This window comes from Mugil cephalus, chromosome 1 (genome assembly GCF_022458985.1).
Source record: "Mugil cephalus isolate CIBA_MC_2020 chromosome 1, CIBA_Mcephalus_1.1, whole genome shotgun sequence".
Taxonomy (NCBI): Eukaryota; Metazoa; Chordata; class Actinopteri; order Mugiliformes; family Mugilidae; genus Mugil; species Mugil cephalus.
This window is the reverse complement of record NC_061770.1, coordinates 19,878,279-19,899,145: the sequence shown is the minus strand read 5'-3', so window position 1 is coordinate 19,899,145 and position 20,867 is coordinate 19,878,279. Positions and strand designations below refer to the sequence as shown.

Here is a 20,867-nt window from a genome sequence, read left to right as displayed (position 1 = left end):
TCATCACAGTGCTGAATGCAGATGTACAGAGTGGAATATTTCGGTCGTGGATTCAAGCACTAATCTGGCAAAATGTGAATTTTTTTTCTTTTTATTGCTTGGCATAAAATAGTATAAGTCATAAAGCACCCATGGCTGCCAATGGGAGTGCTAGACAGCTTTCTTTAAATATGTTTCAAGGCCAAGTCATCTTAAACAGGTGACATTTTGTAAATATTCAAATTTATTTGACTCCGTTTTACCCACATTAACTGTAAACGTCAGTGGCACACCGCTCACTCAGTACTACTCCACGCTGTAAACACTGTCCTTTCAGTCATATGCTCGTTTTTTACTTCCTCTTTTTAAATTTACTGCCAGCTCACAGTGCAGCCCTTTGGTCGGCACATGACGCAGACGGTCCTACATCACGTACTCAGAATATGTGCACATTCACATTATATATAAATCATTTGCAAATTAGCCTGAATTTTCCCAAGATGGCGCGAGCGGACTACGCTTGCCTCCACTTCCTCGTCCTCGTCTGAATTAGCCGGCTGGAATAAGGACGCCACTATTTCGCAATAATTGCAAAACCAGTCTCGACTCCGGCCACTCACATCATTGTTCCTTTTATGTGAGGTGACTGTTGTTCTGGACTCTGAGGAAGCTTTCTTCCTCCCAAGGTTTTGTCTGGTTCCTCTGTTTTACTACCCTCACACACACATGCACACCCTGGAGGGGAAAGATACAGACTCACTGTGAACAAGCCCTGATTACGTTGGGTAGTCTGGATTGATCCCTTATCACTCCCACTCTATTATGAAATTTTATTGGCAGCCATTAAGGAAGGTCTTACAGTAAATCCAGTTAAACTTGATTTACACAGCCTTGTAGACGTAAGTGTAGCAAATTACAAATGAGTTATACATAACTCAAATAAAATAATTCATATGCATCACTGTGTTGATGTTGGTTTCATGGCTGCTGCAAGTAATTACATTTTCCCATTTAATGCTCCTCAGTAAGAAGTCCAGTTCATTCCCCATGTGGAAATTACTTAACACCTAGTATAACACCAGTCCAGCAGTGGGTGGATTATCAGAAAAGATTAAGAGAAATAAAGCCGTCTCATGCGGTGTCATCCTTGTTATGGCTTGCAGTCACCATGAGTAAGAGGAGAAAGCTGTGTCACAATGAATTGCGCAGAGGTCCTTATCCAGACTTGAGATAACACGCTCAACAGTTTCAGTTCAGTTTCAAATCCAGTCACTGAGTCACAATCTCTAACTTGCTGATGTCATACAGTGCCACGTACACGCCCCATTGTCGCTATTTATTTAGACATTTTCAGCATCTCTGTCATTTCTATTCTTCCCTCACTGTCAGAGCTCATCCCATTAATAAATACATCAAATTATTCAAAACTATTTATGAATGCTTGTTGAATCTTCAATGTTTTTGATAAAACTGCAATAATGGCATTTTAGGATTAATTAGACATTAACTTGTGGCAATTGTGATGAATTGATGTTTAATTTTGACTTCTGTCCACTCCTGAGAAAAATCCAGAAGTCTTTAGCTATTTGTTATGTGACTAAAGCATTGGGTGGACATCTCTGTGTATTTGTGAGTAAAATAATTATGTTTTCCCGTTATTTTTATTCAAGTATTTTATTTAAGTATAAGTTTACTTTATGACGTCATCTTTATTTCATCATAAGAAACAATCTTTCATTTTCCACCACGTTGCATTCTCACGCCTTTTAGCCCACAGGTTACCGTGACCCCCTCTTTTTGTTAGCGTCGCATAGATATTTTTTTCTGTTTACTGCACAGTATAAAACATCAGAAGAGGTGCTACATTTGTTTTGACACAACCGTGTACATGTGCAAGATGAGACAATGGCAATTTAAAATTCAAATTCAAGTCTTTTTTTTTTGTCCTCGGCCACTTTGACAAGGCCCCACAAACAGCAGAACTGAATGAAACATGAGCATTTTACACTGATGTGAAACTTTTTTTTTTCATTTTATAATCAAGTACCACATATAGTACAAATACTCTTTTTAAAATTGCATTCCCCTCAGAGAATAGCTTGTTTTGTCTGTTTGTTTTTTTTTTAAAAAAGAAAGAAATCCCATCCTGACCTACACACAAACAATAGAAAAATAATCATTTAGCTTGATTCTAGAAGAATCAAATTAGACACACCAAAATACAACATGGCCACAGTTTTCATAAACCAGGAAACTCGTACAAAGAATCCTGTCCCTTTTACAAAGTGCAATCTGTCTTGCAAAGTTTCATCTCTACAAAAAAAAAAAAAAAAACATCCCACGGTTAGGTGCACATAGGATGACAAAATGTCCACATTGCAGTTTCGGCTCCAAGTGTGGACTGGCCTTTGTCGCGCTCTGATGACATCACACATTGGTGACCTCGATGCTGGTGTAACCGCGGATCGGGCTTCCATCTGTTCTGGGCGGAGTGTGGTCTCGAACCTCCCGGGGCAGGGAGCCATAGCTGCTGTGGCAACTCAAGTCCCGACCATTGCGAGCTTTGGGGCTGAATCCTGCAGGGGGCTGTGACAAAAACACACAATCATTTTCCTCCTACTACCCTCAAAACAGGGATTTTTCTTATATAGTTGGTGCTGATCGTCCTAATTAAAGCTTGACAGTACCACTTGCCACACAGGTTGCCGTCATATTCCCTACTTAGTTAATGTAGTGTGTGGTATGTCAGCTCTGCTCATGCTGGTGTATTTACAGTAAATGTGACCAAGACTAATGATTATATCAAGGCTGAAGGTAAGGGGAAACAACTCAGCATCTAATATAGTCATTTTTTCTTTTCACACCTTGACAGCCCTCCTTCTCAGGGAGCCCTCTTCATCAGTGTGTCGGCTGGTGGAGCTGGGCGGTCTGCCCAGGGAGTTTTGGCGAAGCAGTGTTGGTGGTGTTCCCAGGCCTAAACGCTCATAGTCCTGTTTGGCATCCGCTCTGCACAGGAAAAATTGTGTACTCATATTAAGTAGTTTCATTTGTTAATTATTACTTATTTATTTACTTACTTATTACTATTTAATATTCAGTGAGTCAACAGCTACAAGAACATTTTAAAATTTTCTAATTAAGGCCGATCCTTTTTAGGTGTGGGTTTTTTTTTTTCTGCATGAATGAGACAAAAACTCAGCTGATGCGTTAGACTGCACATTCATTTAACTTTTACAAATAAATGCAGCATGTCTCACACATAGGGTTAGGGTTAGTTTTTAGTAGTTTTACGTGACGCTCCATTGGTGTCCCTACGTGAACGTCTCCTCTCTCACCTGGCTGGGCCAAGCAGGGTTTTCATTTCTTCAACAAGATGCCGTCGAACCATGTGCTTGTTGCCGGGGATCCCCAAAGCTGTTGCCATGGAGTCGGTGTTAAACGTGGGGTCAAGCACCATGACGGCCCCGTGAACGCCACTGTTTAGGAGACACTCTGCAAATTCCTGGAGAAGCGTATGGGCACAAGTTCAATAACTTTTCACTCCCAGAACATGGACATTACTCCCAGAGGTGGAAAAGACGCTGAAAAATTATATCAGTGTTTCTTTGAGAGAAAGATCCTTTTGATTCATTTGTGTCATTGTATATTTAGCCGTCCTGAGGATATTAACAGGACGCCAGGGCAGAGTGCCTTATCCGGCTCTCTGAATGTGGCCGATGTTGACAGGGAAGATTAATATTGCAGCATCAACACAAAGGCCTTAATCTAACATGTGCTCAAAAATCTACTGATGCCGGTCAGGCCTTCTATCGGTCTGTGGAAATAGGAGGCATTGAGTAAACATAAAAGCCTCCATTAGCTTTGTAATAATGTTTTTACAATACTCAGTGTTTGCTTCGTTATCAATAATTAATATGATATATTTAAACTGAATAGACTCTACCTGTCTTCCTCACACAAACTGTTTGCTTCAGGGCCTTTCTCAACATTTCTATTGGATTAAGGTCCAGATTTTGATTTGAATTTTGCTCTTCTTTAACCTTTATTTTGTAGAAAGGCTTGTGTGCTTGGGCTCTTTGTCTTGCTTCATGAGAGACCCAGTTTCTCCTAAAATTAGCCAGTATAATTCAGAATACATTGGTCCATCAATGATGGCAAGTCATCCTATCCCAGATGGAGCAAAACAGCTTCAAACAAAGACATTATCACCTCCACATTTTATGAATGGGATAATTGATGCTGCCATGCATTGTTTTATCGTCTTCTAACGTGACGACTCTCACTTAAACCAAATAATTCTACTTTAGCTTCATCCGTCCACAAAACATTTCTCCAGTAGTCTGCAGATAGACTTTTTGGAGAGCTTTGCCCTTGCCACCATAGTTGGTCTACTGTATGTTCTTGTGATGGTGGATTCATGCATTCATTTATACACAGGATGAGATCTTACAATCCCATGTGCCAAGACCAGAGGCAAAACACATTTAAAAGCCCAGTCCAACTGAAAAACCGACCAGCAGGTACAGCAGGATAGACTACCCAACCTTTCCAAACAAGGAAACACATTAAAGCCCTAACTGTAAAAATGACCAGGATAGGGACTACAGTCACACCAACTTTCAGTAGCAACCAACAAGAAGATACCAGCTAAGTAGCTAACTAGCCTAGCCAACAGCAGTAGGCAGTAACCAATTTGAGAGAACTTAGCTTAGAAGTTACCCTGGGATCCTTTGTGACCTCACAGACTGTTAGTAATATCTTGCTTTTGGAGTGATCTTTGATGGTCAACTACTCCTGTGAAGGGGAAACAAGTCTTTTTAAATCTCCTCCATTTGTTCACAATCTGGCTGATCATGGATTTGTTGATTTAAGTGTTGAGAGATGGTTTTATAACCGTTTCCAGCCTGATGAGGAACCCAGAAACTTGCATTGTGTAGATCAGATTGTGACAAATCCCTATTTAAAACTAAACTGAAACTGTCTTTCAGTTCCCCGAATCGCATCACAAACACCTCTTAATAGATGGACTTTAATTTGGCCTTGTAATCCTGGACAAAAGCATAACATTTCTTATTTCTTCCTGTGCCTGTCTTTTTATGGAGAAATATAGAAATTTTGGCACTGTTTAAGTTAGCTCTGTTAATGTGTGCACATTCTCTCCATCCCACCTTGAGGTCAATATCTCTGATCCACTTCATGACTCGGTGAGACGTCCAAACCAGTGGATCCACATTCTGGTGTTCGCACTGTATCCGGCGAGCCTGCAGCGCCTGCAACCCAATCAAACATAAAAAGGATTTTTCCCTGCTGCTCGAGGGCATCCAGTCATGTCCACATTTGACACCGAGACCTCCCTTACCTCCTTGTCGAAATGAAGTAGGTGCAGCAGTTCGATCCCCAGCAGCAAGCTGACCTGGTGGAACTTCTTGGTGATGTTGAGGTGACGTTCGAGGTCGCGGCGTGTCAGGGAGTTCAGCATGCGTCCGTCTACCAAGTGAGTGTGGAAGGCCTGGGAGTACTGAGGCAAGCCCACGTCACTTAACCAGGCCTTGGCAACCCAGTGGTGGTCCATATCTGCAGCCTTGGACAGCCTGCAGACACACAGCAACCATTTATTACATTGTAACTTCACCTAAAATCGAATTTTGATACTTGGCATGAGGATAGTTCAGCCAGATGTTGTTTTGGTTTGTAGAATCACATGAGGGAAAACTTCCTATTGTAAGTTCTCATAGGAAGTCAATTAAGAGTTTTGTGACTTTGGTAAGGGGATGAATTTATTACAACTTTTACATTATTATGTCTCTGTTTAAAATGACTTTTAAGACCTTACCAAACCACACTGCATTATGTAAATGTATTTCCTATAAATCGCCAGCAGATGGCCCTCTTAAACTACCATTACACACCGATCAGGCATAACATTATGACCACCTTTCTAATATTGTGAAGGTCTCCCTTGTGACTCCAATGGGTTGAGGAGAGGGGCCTCTGTGGATCATCCCACAGATAGTTGATCAGTTTGGGATCCAGCGAATTTGGAGGCCTGGTCTAGGTGGGTGGTAGATGTCCAAGTAACATTAACGTGAATGTCAGGTTCAAAGGTTTCCTAGTAGAACCTTGCATTGTCAAAAGATGGTCAATGTTATTTACTTCTCCTGTCAGTGGTTTTAAAGTTGGGGCTGATCACGGCACAGTTTAATTCTCTGCATCTCTTCCTCACCCTCTACCATTCTCAGCATCTCTGTAATCCTCAATGGCCAGGCGTAGCTTTCGACGATGCATTAAACTGCTGACTCCTAACCCCAGCTCCAGGTCTTCATCCGTGAGTCCCAGTAAAACCTGCAAATCGTCACAGTGGACCTGTTAGAGGTCTGCAACCAAAGCCCCTGAGTGTAACTGTGCGTGTCACATAAAGAAATGCCATTGATTTCATAGCAATAAGTCACAGTTATACGACTTAAATTGGCATGTTCATGCACTACCTTGCCACTCTTGACATTTTCTGAGCAGCTGCGGATGTACATGGGCATCGCCATGACGACCTCCAGCCAGGCCTGCACGGTGCCCGCCCTCCACTGAGACATGGGCGTCGTCCGGGCCAGCTCCACCTGCTGGAGGCGGTCCAGCTGGTCCTCTGACCCGTCCGACAGGCTGAGGCGGGTGGGGCTGGAGAGGCTATCCGAGTCTGGGGTGGGTGGGTGAGAGGATGGGGCGGGGGTGGTCGTATGGGTCGGTGCGTTTGAGGTCGCGAGTGAAGGCAGGGTGGGTGACGGTGGGCATAGTGAGTGATGAAAAACACAAAATGTTAACGGGCCTGCAATCAAAAATGGTTTGATAAAAAACAAAAGAAAACAAACAGCTCAGTGAAAGAAGAGAGCAAACAACATCCTAAGCTTTTGGCTGCGTGACAAGTCACAGTGTTTGCCAGGGAGGCTGTAAACAAAGTTGCAGCTTTTATAAACAAGCTCCACACTTACGAAGTCCATTAAACCAGCAGCTGTTTGAGCTGATGAATTAACATAACTCATCTGTCTAATTTAGCCTGCGGAAACAACTCTCTAGAAAAAAACAAAAAACAAAACATGCAATTAGAAAATGCATATTTTAATGCACTATGATCACATCTTTACACATTATTCTAATTTATTGTGGGTAAACTCTGGCTCTCTGAAATTGTATGGCCTGCTATTAGAGCTACCCTGAATGATTCCCTACAGTCTTGTAATGCTTACCTGTCACGTCACTAGGCGGATCCAAATTTTTCCTGTTTACATTTTTCTTAATATTTCATATCCGGAGGTGGAATCAGGCCATAAAAACTCTTGGCCATGAAATATGACTCACTTCAGCATTTCACTGTCCCTACCAGCAGGGGGCAGCCTAGCAACAGTTTTGAACTGAGTGGTTTGCGTTGTGTAGTCCTTCCCGTCACTTCTGAGGACGAGTTGACATACCTTAGAGACGCCGGTTTCATCTAATTCTCCCTAAAAACCTCTACCACCCTCAGAGCGCTGCTAAGGATTCCCCGCTGTAGCCATCAAGGCTAAAACTAAAGACGCCCGGGAAGTTAATGAGCCTTGGATGAAAAAGCACCGCAACAGAATCTGTGTCCTTCTTGTTTGTTGCCACACTCTCAAGGCGATCAATTTTATTATTTCAGTGGGAAAATAAAGACTGAACGGTGCCTTCTAACCTGAGTCATTCCCCTTTGAAATTTCTGCACGGGGTTCTGTTTTTTCAAACAGGAGGAAAGATAAATCAACAGGTTCTTTTTTTTTGTCTCTTGTCGGCCATTTACGTTTTGCCGTTCGCTCCGACAGAGATCCGGTGCTGGATGATAAGATCTGAATAAATATGTTCCCATTTTTTCTTGCCTTTCCACATCAAGCTGGATGCTTATATGTGCCCTCTTGAGAGCAATGCAATCAGCCGACGGTACACTTCTGAGATTTATTTTTTGAGAGAATTCACATTGAGCTGAATAAATTTGCTCTAAGGCCAGAAAGGCACTCTTGTCCACGGACGAGGTTTGTTTTTCCACTCCGAAGAGAGTCCAGTCAAAGAGACCCAGGGTACATCCTGCAGCTATAGGGTCATATGGCCGTTACGTTGAGGTTTGTGTCTTTTATCTGAGGCCGTGTTAACACCACGATGGATAGTTTCCGTACATGAGGCACAAGAGACTGCTTGGTGTAAACCATCAGTCCTGCAATGTGTCGTTCAATAGCTGCCGTGATGGACCCTGTTGCTATTCTTATTGCAGAAATTATTTGGGGGGCAGACAGCCAGGAAGTTTAGGGAATAGTTTGATATCTTGGGAAGCAAGATGATTTGCTGTCTAGAACGGATGTCAGATAAGGAGATCGACGCTGCTGTGCTTGAGTCTGTTTTAGTGCCAAGTCAACCCAGAGTTAAAGGAATAATTTGCCTGAAATACACGTTCACCTGCAGGGGTACAGACGTCATTGTGGCCAGATAGGAAATGGCAAATTATTGGACCAGAAGCTTAAATGTATCGCACTTTGAGGAAAATAATCGTGCATACCTGATTTGACGTTAATCTGGACCATCTAGGTAAAACATTACCACAGAACAGTTTGGTACTGTTTGCGTTTGCTAATAGTCGTGTATTGGATTGGTCAAATTATTGCATTTTATGGGATTTTCAGAGTTATTGATCGTACAGAGGGCGATATTATCGTACAAATCCGATAATTATCATACATCAGGCAACGCTGACGGACATAGAGATAGATAATGGACTCTTACCCCTGGGCAGAAATGGGCTTCAAGAACCAACTGGTTCACTTCATCAACATCATTATCCTTCATGCTTATTGATTTATCGATGCCCTTATCGATTCTTTTCGTGACCAATCTTTGCGTCGAGGCACGTCACTCACGTCGTGTGGCGCTCACGTGACGACAAGGAAAACCTGATGGCGGACAGACTGAAACGGTCTAGTGTGCCTGCGCTTCCCCAGAGGGCGCTGTAACAGCTCAACGTGGAACTTATCGAGCATCGTAATTTCAAGCGACCGCGGCGACACCACCAACACGGTGAAGCATTTGTCGACGACGCGCGGCATTAAGCACCGAGAGTGCCATGTGTTTCCTATTTGTCCACTTACACAAGCTTTTATCTCTTGTTTGGAAACTCAATAAAATGTTGTTTACACGAAATCGATAATGGCGTCAGTATCGATAAAATCTTATCAATGCCCATCCCTATGCCTGGGTCTTCACCTGACCTTTTATAACTCCGTGGTGGCATCAGACAGTCAATCAGACAAAAAAAAAAAAAGACTAAATAGACTGGTCGAGAAGGCTAGCTCTGTTCTGGGCTGCCCTCTTGAGCCCGTGGAGGTGATGGGCGACCGGAGGATGGAAGCAAAGCCGTCATCGCCCGACGAAAAACCAGTCGCACCCGCTTCATGGCGCCATAAGTGCACTGGGCAGCGCCTTCGTCAGTCAGCGTTACCACAGGCCCTTCCTTCCTGCTGCTGTATTTTGTTTGATTGTCTTATCCAGATTTGAAGATGCTGACTGTAGTTTTGCATTTAGCATCCACACATTGGGTGTAGCCTCCTGTCAGAGAAAGCTAGTGTGCTGTGTGTGTGTTTTTTTTTCCACGCCAAATGTCAAACTATTCATTTACTTGCAAATATTAAGTGCGCACTGTTGCTAAGCTACTCCGCGAATGCCAGAAATAGCAAAGCCTAAACGTGATAAACTGCTGAATCAAGGCTGAAGAGCAAAAACTACGACTTGAAATACACAAGAGAAATCATTGCAGCATTATGCATCGTTTTCAGACAGTTTTCATGAGAACCACATTCCAACTTGAAGAAGTGCTAAACTCTAGGGTGAGGGGGGGTGGGTGGCGGGTGGTTCAGTCTGTGATGTAGTTTGAGAGTTAAGACGGCATCTGCAAACACAGCTCGCAACCCAGCACAAGAGATTTTCAAAGCAACTGGAACGGCCGTACCTTGGTCCTGCCGGGTCTGATTGATTGCTTCTTGGGTCGCTTCGCTGTGTTGAGAGTCCGATGGAGGTCAGACAACAGGGGTCAGTGTGTTAAAGGTCGGGAGGTGGGGGTTGGAGGGAAGGGTCGAATCAAACAGAACATTATTGACACATATGAGCTCCGTTCAAACAATCTGACATGGCTTCATCTCCCCTCTGTCCTGTCCTCCACTGCGCAATAATACAAGAAGGTAAAAAGTGATGTTTGCCGCTATGAAGGAGTTAAAAATTTGGGTCAGAGAGGAAAGGAGGCCATTTGGAAGCTTTTGGAAGGCAGTCCTCTGGCAGATGGGACTTGCCGATGTTAAAAAAAAAAAAAAAAAAAATGTCAGCACCACCCAAGCTTTAAAGGGGACAAATCAGGGTTAGAGCCACACCACGACAAATGAACACGTACACACACAACATTAAAACACGCAGGGAAAGAGAGGACAGCCACGTGGAAATTCAACTGTATTTTTATTTTAAAATAGTCTCATTTAGTTCTTTTTGAGCGTAACTTTTGTTGCCATGCCTTTAAGGGTTTGCTACTATCCACTTCTAAAACATCTCAGGGCTTCAGGAATAGAAGTCCTCCGCTGAGGCCTACGTTTTTTTGACTTTTAAATAAAACTCTTTCTTAATAATAATAATAATAATAATTTCATTTCTGTCACGTTATCTCATTTACAAAAAATATTTGAGGAACCAAAAAAAAACAAAACAAGGAGACCGTGGCTCAGAACATGAAATGATACAGTGGTTTTCATTTGTAAGTTTGGATCATAACCAAAAAATAAAATTAAAAAAAAATAAAAATGTGTCTAGATTTTCTTACTGGATGTTTAATGAAGTAAAGAGCTGTTGTTCTTATACGTACAGTTTAATACATGGTGACTTATCTTTGAATTACCTTGGCGACTCACCCCTAAGTCTAATATCTGTGAGCCCGAATGTAGGCTTGAGCTAAGGCTTAAACGATAATCTCCTCGACGCCCTTTTGACAAGCGCTGTGGTTAAATACGGCTCCGGTGTAATCTGGGACTCTGCAGTGTTTCAGGTGAGGCCGACAAACACTAGTTTAATATCGGGGAGAGAAAAGATTTCCTTGGAGGGGGGTGGAGTTGGGGGGAGGGGGGAGGGGGGCGTGCAGACTCCGACTCAGTCCGAAGAAAGGCTGAAAAATATAATCCAATGCCTGTAGATGTTCCTTTGCTTGAAGAAACACTATTAACCTTTAGCACGAAGTTAATTGCTTTTTCTCCAGCGGTGGCTCGAACTCTGCAAGCTGAATATTTTTGCTGAGTTCACAGGGTCACGGGGAGGGGGAGAAGGTGTGCGTTTGGCCCGATTAGCATGAAGCTGATTTTCAACCTCCGGCATTGGCACGTGCTAGTGTTGCAGTTGTTAATTTACTGTCTGTGTGTCTTTTAATTGAAGTTCTGTTCCGGGGGTCCGCAAAAGCCTTGACCGTCAGCCTGATATCTGACACGGAACAACAACTGATGTTTATTCTATTGCTTATTTAATGGCTTTCTTATTTTAGGCCAGATTCCCCCAGAAGAATCCAACGATTTTTAGAGCACAGCCACTGTAATTTCCTGCAGAAAGGAAATGGCAAGAAGCCTTATGACTAAGCGTAATAATTATTTAAAGAGTATGTCTGGCTTTTCTTTGTAGACTTTGCTGACCTTTAATATTTCTCGTGGAATCTTTGCATAAAGAGTCTTGTAGCTTCAGATTAAAACTAAACTGCGCGTAGTTTGGGAGCTCTTAAACATTAATCAGAGCACTTTACGACTAACGGAGGGTCAAGTTTGCAAATCTAATCACTTCATGAATAAATATCATGACACGGTATGTGTAACTGACCTCTCTTTTTTTTTTTTTTTTTTGCTTTTTCGCTTTTTTTTTTGTTCCAACAGACAGTTTATCACCTTCTCAACAACATACCTGGGGTAAGACGCTCCTGTTAATGTAGGGTTTTGTTCAGCATGCATTTTGAGGACTGGGACTACGCGCATGCATGTCACACATAAACCCGATGCATGTAACTTCTATCTGGACAGATAGAAAACAGGTTTCCTACATTTCCTGTTCGGCTTCATGACGCTGCGGGACAAACACAGAAAGTTCATTCGCGTCTTTTGGCGGCTGAGGGGGCGCATTCGCAGCCCCGAATTTGCGGTGGATCTGAGGAGTCTGCATGTTGCCTACAGGAAACTGTTCTCGTTATGGCGGTGTGGTAAGGAGGGGATGGACCAAGCAGGACAATAAACAGGGAGGAGTCTGAGTTAAAACGGAGGTGAGAGGAAGGGAGTACATGTCAAAAATAACGAAAAGGCATTCAGGACAAGGAGACATTTACACGCACAGAGTGCACATCAACTGTTGTTATTTACAAGTACAGCAGTCCTTCAAGTTTCCAGTTGAGTGAAAACAAAAAGTCAAAATGTAAAGAACAATTAAAAGATCCGAGAACACAGCCACGTGGGAGGTCGGGTACAACAGGACGTGTCCACACCGCTGCTGCGTTACACTCTCCACGCTATTTACAGGACTGTACATACATACAGGTGCAATTTGCTCGTTAAGGTTCACACTTGACGCGGCTCCTGACATGGCCTCGGACCATGGGCGGCACACACACACACACACACACACACACAAGCGCGCGTGCACACCCTCACACACACATACGTATGCATATGAGAGCACTACACAGGCACACACATCATTACATCTGCACGCGCAAGCATCCTCTCGCACTTCGACGCAACGTTTTCTTCTGATAATTCCCACACCAGGCTCCCCGGGTGGTTCACTCTGGACTTGTGTGCTTTACCAGTCTGCATCCTCCTCTATGTAATAATCAGGTGTTGAAGTACCATCAAACAAACCGGGGTCGAGGGACTTGCGTTGCTTTCCCCGCGCGAAGACACGCGACAGAGAGCCCAGGCCGATCTTCTCTTTCTTCTTCTTACGCTTCGCCTCCTCCAGATCTTCTAGGGACTGGAGGAAGAAAGAGGGAGAGAGAGAGAACACAGGGAAGTCAAAGATGAAGAGTCGGGCAAGGGAATAAAGAGAGACGCACGAGCAGAGAAGAAGTCAGTGGAGGGGTGCAGAGTGGGCGATAAAAAAACAAAACAAAACAAAAAACGGAAGAGACACAGATCACAACACAAAGAGGAGGCGACTCTTGACATGCTGCCAGGCGTGCACTTATTCACCGACCACAACCAGGGTTTCACATCAATTCAAGTCACTTCTGCAGCAGAGTGAGGACACAACAGACTGCGAGGGGCAAACATGGATTCAGCCAGAACGATGGAGGAAGGAAACGGCGTCCAGCCAGGCGGGAGAGCAGCCCCTACAGAGGAGGTGGTGGTGACTGCAGGCGGGCAGGCTCTTACGTTGCAGAGGGAGTGCGTCCGGTGGCGGGGCGAGTTGATGTCGCTGGGTGTGGACGACCGGTCCCCCTCCAGGGCAGAGGCGTCGGAGATGATGGAGGGCTGACGCGAGTGGCACGGGCTCACCCGCACGGCAGCCACTAGACGGGGATGAGAGGGAAAAGTGAAAAGGCTTGCTTCTGTCCTTTCCTTTCGCGGGGTTTTCCTCGGGCACTGAAACTACTGTACAGGAAGAAGCGGGTCCTTCTCAGTACTTGCAGCCCCCTCCCCTCCACCCTTTGCCCTGTCCCCTAAATAAAAATGTCTTTTAAAAAAAGTCTGTGACCAAAAGCCTGAAATTATTTGCAATCATCTGCAGTTGCTAGGCAACAGTGAAAACAGCTACACAGAGGTTGAGGGAGTGTGCGCCTGTACCAGTGAGGCTCAAACATCCAGTGCAGCCACTTGCATAGCAATTTGGAAATCGTGACTGTTCACATGTTATCCAGTTTTTTTGTTATTTTTATTGTCTTTGGCTGCGTCTCTCTCTGAAAGTCCCCAATTAGTCAGCAGCCGGAGGTAGACTGTAGCCGCCCTTTACAACAACCTCTGGACGTACTGAGATAGACTCTGGTAGCTGAAAGACTATTTTTTAATCTTTTAGTATGATATGCTCAGTTTTTTAATTGATGAATGTAGTTTAGTTTATTGTTTTTGGAAGTTTAGGATGAACCTGTCTCAGTCGGAAGGCGTCTATACATTTCTAGAATAATGTTTGGATATTTGTATATTATTCGGACTTTCTGCATTGCTTAGGTGTTTGCCGTACATCATATCAACCATGTGTGCACACTTGAAGGAAAATGATCAACATTTTTTTCCCCACTCCACCCATTTTTAAATTTTTTTTTTAAAGCATGAGAGGCGCTACACGACTCTACTTTCTATTTGCAAGGGGAACAGAGTCAGGGAGACGGAGCTACACACGAGGAAACATTTGTTTGCATTTCAAATGTTTGCAATGCATTTCAGCTGCAAATGTTTGTGTGTGGTGTGAGTGTGGTGACAGGAGACGCTATTTTCTCCTCTTTGTCCTCGGGGGGTCGGGTGGGGTGGGTTGGATGCGCGGCTACAATGGAAAATGTTGCAAAAAAAGGGCCGAAAAACTACAAACGGGACGAAGGGAAAAAAAAAAAGAAGTAAATTCATGTGAGAAAATGTTAACAATACAAAACAACTCCGGTCAAGTTCTTTTCGACATCAATTTACGATTTCCTATTCAAAACCACAACGGATCCTTGGCCATCGAGGAAACGTTTGTGCGCGGCAGAGACGAATGGAAGCTGTAAAGCCAAAAAAAAAATAATGTCTCCACTTCAGCTGTGACAGAAAGCGCATGACATTTCACAACTGGAACATCGTCAGTGGTCATACTGAGCAGATGGCGGGAGTGGATGTGTGAGTGAAGCCGGAGCATGCAGAGAAAGGGTTGTGGGCGGGTGGGTCACTGATGTGGGTCAGTCCACGTACAGGATGAGGGCGTTATTTATCTGTGCTCACGCTGGCCTACCTTGTCTGTCGGTGGGATGCCCCGTGTGGACGTAGAGGGTCTGCTGACTCTGTCTGATGGCGGCAGTCAGGGGGAGGTCGGCCTGCATCACCCACTCCTGGTTGTTGCCGTTGACGACCGCCTCCGTCGGCATGGCCAGCGAGTGGCGCTTGGGCACATCCTTGGTCAGGGTGGCTAGCGACTGTTTGGCCTTGAGGAGGCAGACAGAAATGATGCAATCAGTCGGAGAGCGAGCCCGCTACGAGCAACAATCACGCAGACAACTCTTCATACCGCCTCCCTTATTTTTGAGTGAGCCACTTTTGTATTGTCTTTTTACATGTGTTGTGTCTGTACGTGTGTGTGTGTGTGCGCGCACAAGCTAAGCTACGTGTCTCTGAGTGCATGCAGATATGCGAGTTCTCCCTTGGGCTCCTCACGTGGCGCTTGTCTCATGAAAAATGCAGCTGTAATCTTGTTCTCCTTTTGTTGTGTGAAAACTCTCGCTCGGCGCTCCTGAGAGCGCTGACAAGAAAGTGGACTGAATATCTGGAGGAGGTGTTTGCTGTTCGTTGCCACAGGGGTGGAAGCCGGAGGAGGGGGGGGGGGGGGGGGGGGGGGGGGGGCATAGAAAAAACTTTAAACAAGCTTTTTCTGTAACTTTGATGAAAGAATTCGCTCTAAGGTGCAACAACGAGCTGCTCGGAAGAGTAGTGTGTGTGTTTATTTTGAGTCAATATAAAAGTGGTTTCTCTTTGTGTTTTCTGATTAGCGTCGCCATGTTGGTGTCTTGCAAAATGCTGAAAGTGGTGTTGTTGTGCGAGCCTTATCATCATGCCAAGCGACGGCAGGCTGCCGAATTAACAGCACAATCAGCTTCACCGCAATCATCTCTACCTACCAGCAGTTAACCCATTATCAATCACAGTCTGACATGCAAAACAGAATACAATCACAAAATCTGCACGGTAATCATTAGTTGTCAGAATATTGCAGTTTTTCCCGCAAGCGCTTTTTTCCAGCGTACAATTAAACCTCAAACACATTCAGATCAATCACAGAAGTGGGGGTGGGGGGGTGGGAGGAGAACAGGATCTACGGGATGTTAGGATCCCCGGGATCACTCAGGGTGGGCTGCTGAGGGGTTAATCAAAAAAAAACAACAAAAAAAAAAAACGTGCATCCGAGGAGGAGGGGCTTTCCAAAATGACAATTAGGTCACAACACGTTGGAGAGATTTCCACGGAGCAGGAAGGGGACAAGAAAAGGTCAAACTTTAAAGTCGGGGGGCCCGTCTTACCGCCATTAACCTAGGAGAGTGGTCTCTGTCCACAAGCTGCTCAAACACCCGGAACTCCATTCTCTGATTGACACAGTTACTCATCTGGGGGGGTTGGAGACATGAGGGGGTGGCTATACTGTGCAATCAAAGGCTTTCTGTGTTTTGATTATATGTGCAAGACATGTGTACCCATGAAACAGTGATAAAACATTTCATTTTTGTTTTGTATCTCAACTGTAAGAATTCCTCCTGCTGCACTAATGTAGTTACAATCATAATTCAGATACACTGAGCCTCCTCTCTCTCTGTCATTTAAACCTTTTTATTGGTGATCGCGCGGATCAGATAAGACTCAAGAGGGTCCGAGCCTCCACCCGTCCACGCCCGTCTGTCTCACCATGGCCAGTTCAGCCTCCAGCTCCTTGATGCGGTTCTCCTTGAGGTCGAGCTGCGAGCGCAGCATCCCCGTGTGCTCCGTGGCTTCCTTGGTCTGCCGCCGCAGGTCCCACTTCTCTCTCTCCAGGAGGTCTTTCTCCTTGGCCAGCGCCTTCACCGCATCCTCGCTCTCCTAGCAGACACACACATCCTGATGGATCGGTTCACATGTAGGGCGCAGCTAAACACAGCAGGGCCGAATAGGCGGCACTTTCTCGTGAGTAGCGCATACTTTCACTGTCTAAATAATAAAATAATAAAATAAAATATAACATGAATGTCTGACTGGCAGCATCCTCAGTCATTAAAGCCATGTGTGCAGTCTGATCTGGATACTGGGTTATGTTAATTCAAGTGATGCCTATAAAACATCACAAGTAGTCTTCAAGTTGAGGATCCAATGTGTACAGGCTTAAGAAAAAAGCTGGGTTTGATAAAAAGAATTTTTCACGCAAGTGTAGCCAATCAGCACAGCTACAAAGGCGTTTGTGTGCATGCACAGGAGTGCCATACTTTTCTGTGCTGCTCATAGTTGCGTATGAAGTCGCGGAGCTGCTCCTCCCGGCTCTCCAGCGTGGCGTAAAGCTGCTGCATCTGGTTCACCAGGTCGGCCTTCTCCGCCTTCAGCCGCTTGCGGTCCGACTTCATGGCTGCAAGAGAGGAGAGAGAATAGAGAGAGGGGAGGCAGAGGGTGTTAGTGGTCATCAGAGACATCTGTGCGTGAACCGATCAGCCACAACATTAAAACCACTGACAGGAAGAAGTGACATTGACAGTGACAATTCAGTGTTCTGCTGGGAAGCTTCTGGACCTGGCATTCATGTGGATATTACTCAGACAAGTACCACCCACCTAGACCAGACCAGACACCCCCACCCCATAGCAATGACACTCCTCGATCCATCCCCAGCAGTATGCAGCCTAACACACACACAAAAACACTTTAGGACCAACTAAAAAAAAAAAAAAAAAAAAACATGAAAACAGCACAAGGTGGCCTTCAAATTCACTGGATCCCAAACTGATCAAGTATCTGTGGGATGATCCACAAAGCCCCCCCTCCCACTTAACCTTTAGGACCCAAAGGCCCCCACTAGCAACATTCTGTTGCCAGACACTGCACGACACAATCAAAAGGCCCACATCCATTCTCTGATGACTCTTTTGGAGGCACAGGGGAGACCTACACAATATTAGGAAGGTGGTCATAATGTTATGCCTGATCAGTGTACATTTTACATGTAAAAGAGAGAATAATAATAGGTTCCCATCGTGACGTCACCCATGGGATTCTGAACCTCGAAAGTCCAAAGTGGGTGGAGCCCGTGGTCGCCATGTTGGATGAGCTTTACTCCCCCCACTCTCGGATACTCCAAATATGGACGTGGGGGTTGGGTTGGGGCGGAGCTAAAGCAGCCTGGACGTTGAGACCCGCCCACCCAACTCTCTGCTACCTGTTAGCTCAGGCTAACTCAAAGCGTGAACGCCCTTAATTATATAGAATTTTAAACCTTAATAAAAAATAAACTACACCACATGTTTAATACAGCTATAAAGTTGGACTTTTTTAACATGGGAGACTATGAAGATTTGCAGGCACATGTGTAATAACACAACTGGTTGTTAAAATGTGTTAAACGGCGTCAAAATACCAGCAAAACCAGTCAGCAGCCCCTGTCCTCCAGTGCACACTGCAGCGGCTCCTTTATGCATAATAACTCGGTTATTAAATGTTTTACATTAGACCATTAAATACACCTGCTGGTCTAATGTGGCGTGACTGCATGTAGATAAAGAGGTGAATCACTCATGAACCTTCCTGTCAGTCTTCTCTCTCTCTCTCTCTCTGCTGCTGGCTTCGTTAGAGTCTCTCTTTTCATCCATCTCTCTGCCACACACACTCCCTCCCTCTAATCCTCCGGCGCCTCACCCACGCGTCATGATGAAGAATACGCTTCACAACACATGACTTATTTATGTTTTATGTATTCATGGCATGTCTGCCCACCTTTTGTCTCCTTCACTCTGACATCTGTTTCCTTGCAGCACAGCAGCTCTGGATGTTTCCAAACATCACACCGTTCTCCGTTTTCCCCCTCGACTCTTGTTATCGTGCGCTCACCTTTCTTTTTCCTCCCTCGTTTCTTACCGCCAAGCCAGCTGTGTGTCATTAATTAACTTATATAACAGCGCGGATAATGGTGTGACATTCGCAAGTTGCGTCTGGGGAGGCGAGTGGAGTGGAAGCGCAGCGCTGCAAGGACAAAATTCGCCCTCTCGTTTCTTCTCCCATCTTTTTTTTTTTCTCCCCCCTCTCCTGTCACCCTTTCATATCTCTCCCTTTGGAATAACCGAGCCAGAGGAATGCGAAGACCACACTGGCTGGCGAACGAAGACAAAAAACTTCCCTCACTGACCGAGAGAAACAGGAAACCTCTCGGCACCTGCCTCGGGAAGTGAAATCAAAGCCGTCTTTCAGATGAGCCAAAAAAACACTGGTGCAGCCTCACATCCTGCACCTGTGACCGCTTGGCAGCAGCGACCCTCCTGGTGCTGGGCGCAAGAAAGCCCTCGCTGTGACTCCAGTTAAAGGATCCATTCATCGGTGCAAATCGCACTTGCACTTTTACTCACCAAATTTATTACTCGGGTATGAAGACTTTGCATGAACAACAACGGTCCTGGGCCTCAAAGCTTTAACGTACACTGAAATATGTAGGAGAGGCGACAAAGCGGCAACGTGTCTACTCCTGCTGACAGCTGTATTAATGACTAACATGCTCCGTGGCTCGGCCCGAGCCCTCGAGAATTAATACAGGATGGAACAAACGGAGAAAACCACCTGGGAACCACGCGGAGCTGCAGCTGACGTGTGTGGAGCTGGATGAAAACACAGAGAGGAAGCGTTTTATATAGCATGTATTTGTGTAGTCTATACATTGTGGTTGAAAAGTCTGAGTTTGCCAGTGAAAATGCTCCTTTTTTGCATTGTCCTTCAAATTTAATTATTAAAAGTCAAACTTGAATTTAGGAATTAGTTGTTCGAACCTCCCACCGCGTGTTTCTTGCGAGATCCGAACATTTTGTCTACAAGTGTATCCAATAATTTGTTTTTGTCGTGGGGGTGGGGGGGTGCAGCCATCAGACATCCTGTGAGCTGACTCAATGTAGGTGTCCAGACATGACTTCAGTATTTCCTCCACCGTGTTTCATTACCGTACACTGCTGAATCATCCCGTCTCCTGTTTGCCTCCTCACGTACAGTGCACATGGTTTTATTATTGCCACAAATCTCTAATCGGGGTGTATCTGTCTTAGCCCACCCCCAAGCGTTCGACCTTGTTTCCCCTCCTGACGCGTAGATTAGAGAAGTAACTCACCCTCCGGGATCACGTCAGCACTCTTTGGACGGGACTTTTGTTGATCGTTCGACATTTAGGGGATTTAGAGTGCTTTATTGTCCTTACATGCTGCGAAGGAAATTTGTCGCCCATCCATTACGTACACACACAAGCTCGGAGCAGTGGGCATCTGCGTGCGGCACCTTTGTGGGTTGGGTCCTCTGCTTATGGTCACTCTTGATATTCATACTCGTATAATTTGGTGGAAACTGATCTGGTTTCCTGAAAGTATTTTGAATACCACGCGTGACCCCTCAGAAACCTTCAGTCTATGCATGCTGACACAATTTGACATCTGGAACTTTCATTTAAGATTCAATCATCATTTATTGTCATTATTTGTGTACATAATGGGATTTTGGGTGGTAACGCCTGGCTAAAATTGTGCAAATATATAAAAAAGAAGTGCAATAAGCGCTATAAAATAAAATAGAAATGTAAGTCAGCATGATGGAAGGGAGGGGGTGATTGATTTCACAGCTCTGGGGGAGAAGCTGTCTGCTGGTTACGGCTCTGATGTTTCTGTACCTTTTCTGTGAAGGGAGAAGTACAAACAGTCCATGGCCCGGGTCTAAACCAATCATAAAAACCGCTGAAAAAAAATAATTGGACTCCCCCCCTGCCCTCACTGGACAACATTTTCAGGACCCTGAGTGAACTTGTGGCTGGTGGAGGTAGAGCAGAGCCTATGACCGGTATTAATTAAAAGAAAATGCAAGTGAGTCTGGAGGAAGTGTGGTCGGATCATCGGTATCGGAGCGCACTGCACAGACTCAGGCTCCAAAAGTTCCAAGACGATGCTCCCCCGTATCCCCAGGAAAACC

The 20,867-nt window shown here is 44.9% G+C and overlaps 1 protein-coding gene across 7 annotated transcripts in view; it reads right to left on the bottom strand.

Annotated features, from left to right (window-relative positions):
• Window positions 1–1,637: 1,637 nt before the first annotated feature.
• The window catches only part of kazna (kazrin, periplakin interacting protein a), a 194,660-nt gene continuing 175,430 nt past the window's right edge, over window positions 1,638–20,867 (bottom strand). For 4 of the 7 annotated variants that reach the window (XM_047589691.1, XM_047589724.1, XM_047589732.1 and 1 more), the window contains 13 exons: window positions 17,156–17,292; window positions 16,605–16,775; window positions 16,226–16,309; window positions 14,947–15,136; window positions 13,401–13,537; window positions 12,876–12,999; window positions 6,465–6,667; window positions 6,203–6,321; window positions 5,339–5,570; window positions 5,148–5,249; window positions 3,315–3,481; window positions 2,844–2,985; window positions 1,638–2,565 (listed from right to left, as the gene is read on the bottom strand). In XM_047589691.1, coding sequence (XP_047445647.1) covers window positions 2,407–2,565; window positions 2,844–2,985; window positions 3,315–3,481; window positions 5,148–5,249; window positions 5,339–5,570; window positions 6,203–6,321; window positions 6,465–6,667; window positions 12,876–12,999; window positions 13,401–13,537; window positions 14,947–15,136; window positions 16,226–16,309; window positions 16,605–16,775; window positions 17,156–17,292 — 1,967 coding nt within the window. In that variant the 3' untranslated portion in view covers window positions 1,638–2,406. The remainder of the gene's footprint in view (window positions 2,566–2,843; window positions 2,986–3,314; window positions 3,482–5,147; window positions 5,250–5,338; window positions 5,571–6,202; window positions 6,322–6,464; window positions 6,668–12,875; window positions 13,000–13,400; window positions 13,538–14,946; window positions 15,137–16,225; window positions 16,310–16,604; window positions 16,776–17,155; window positions 17,293–20,867) is intronic. The other 3 variants (XM_047589698.1, XM_047589707.1, XM_047589719.1) reach the window with 3 other exon arrangements.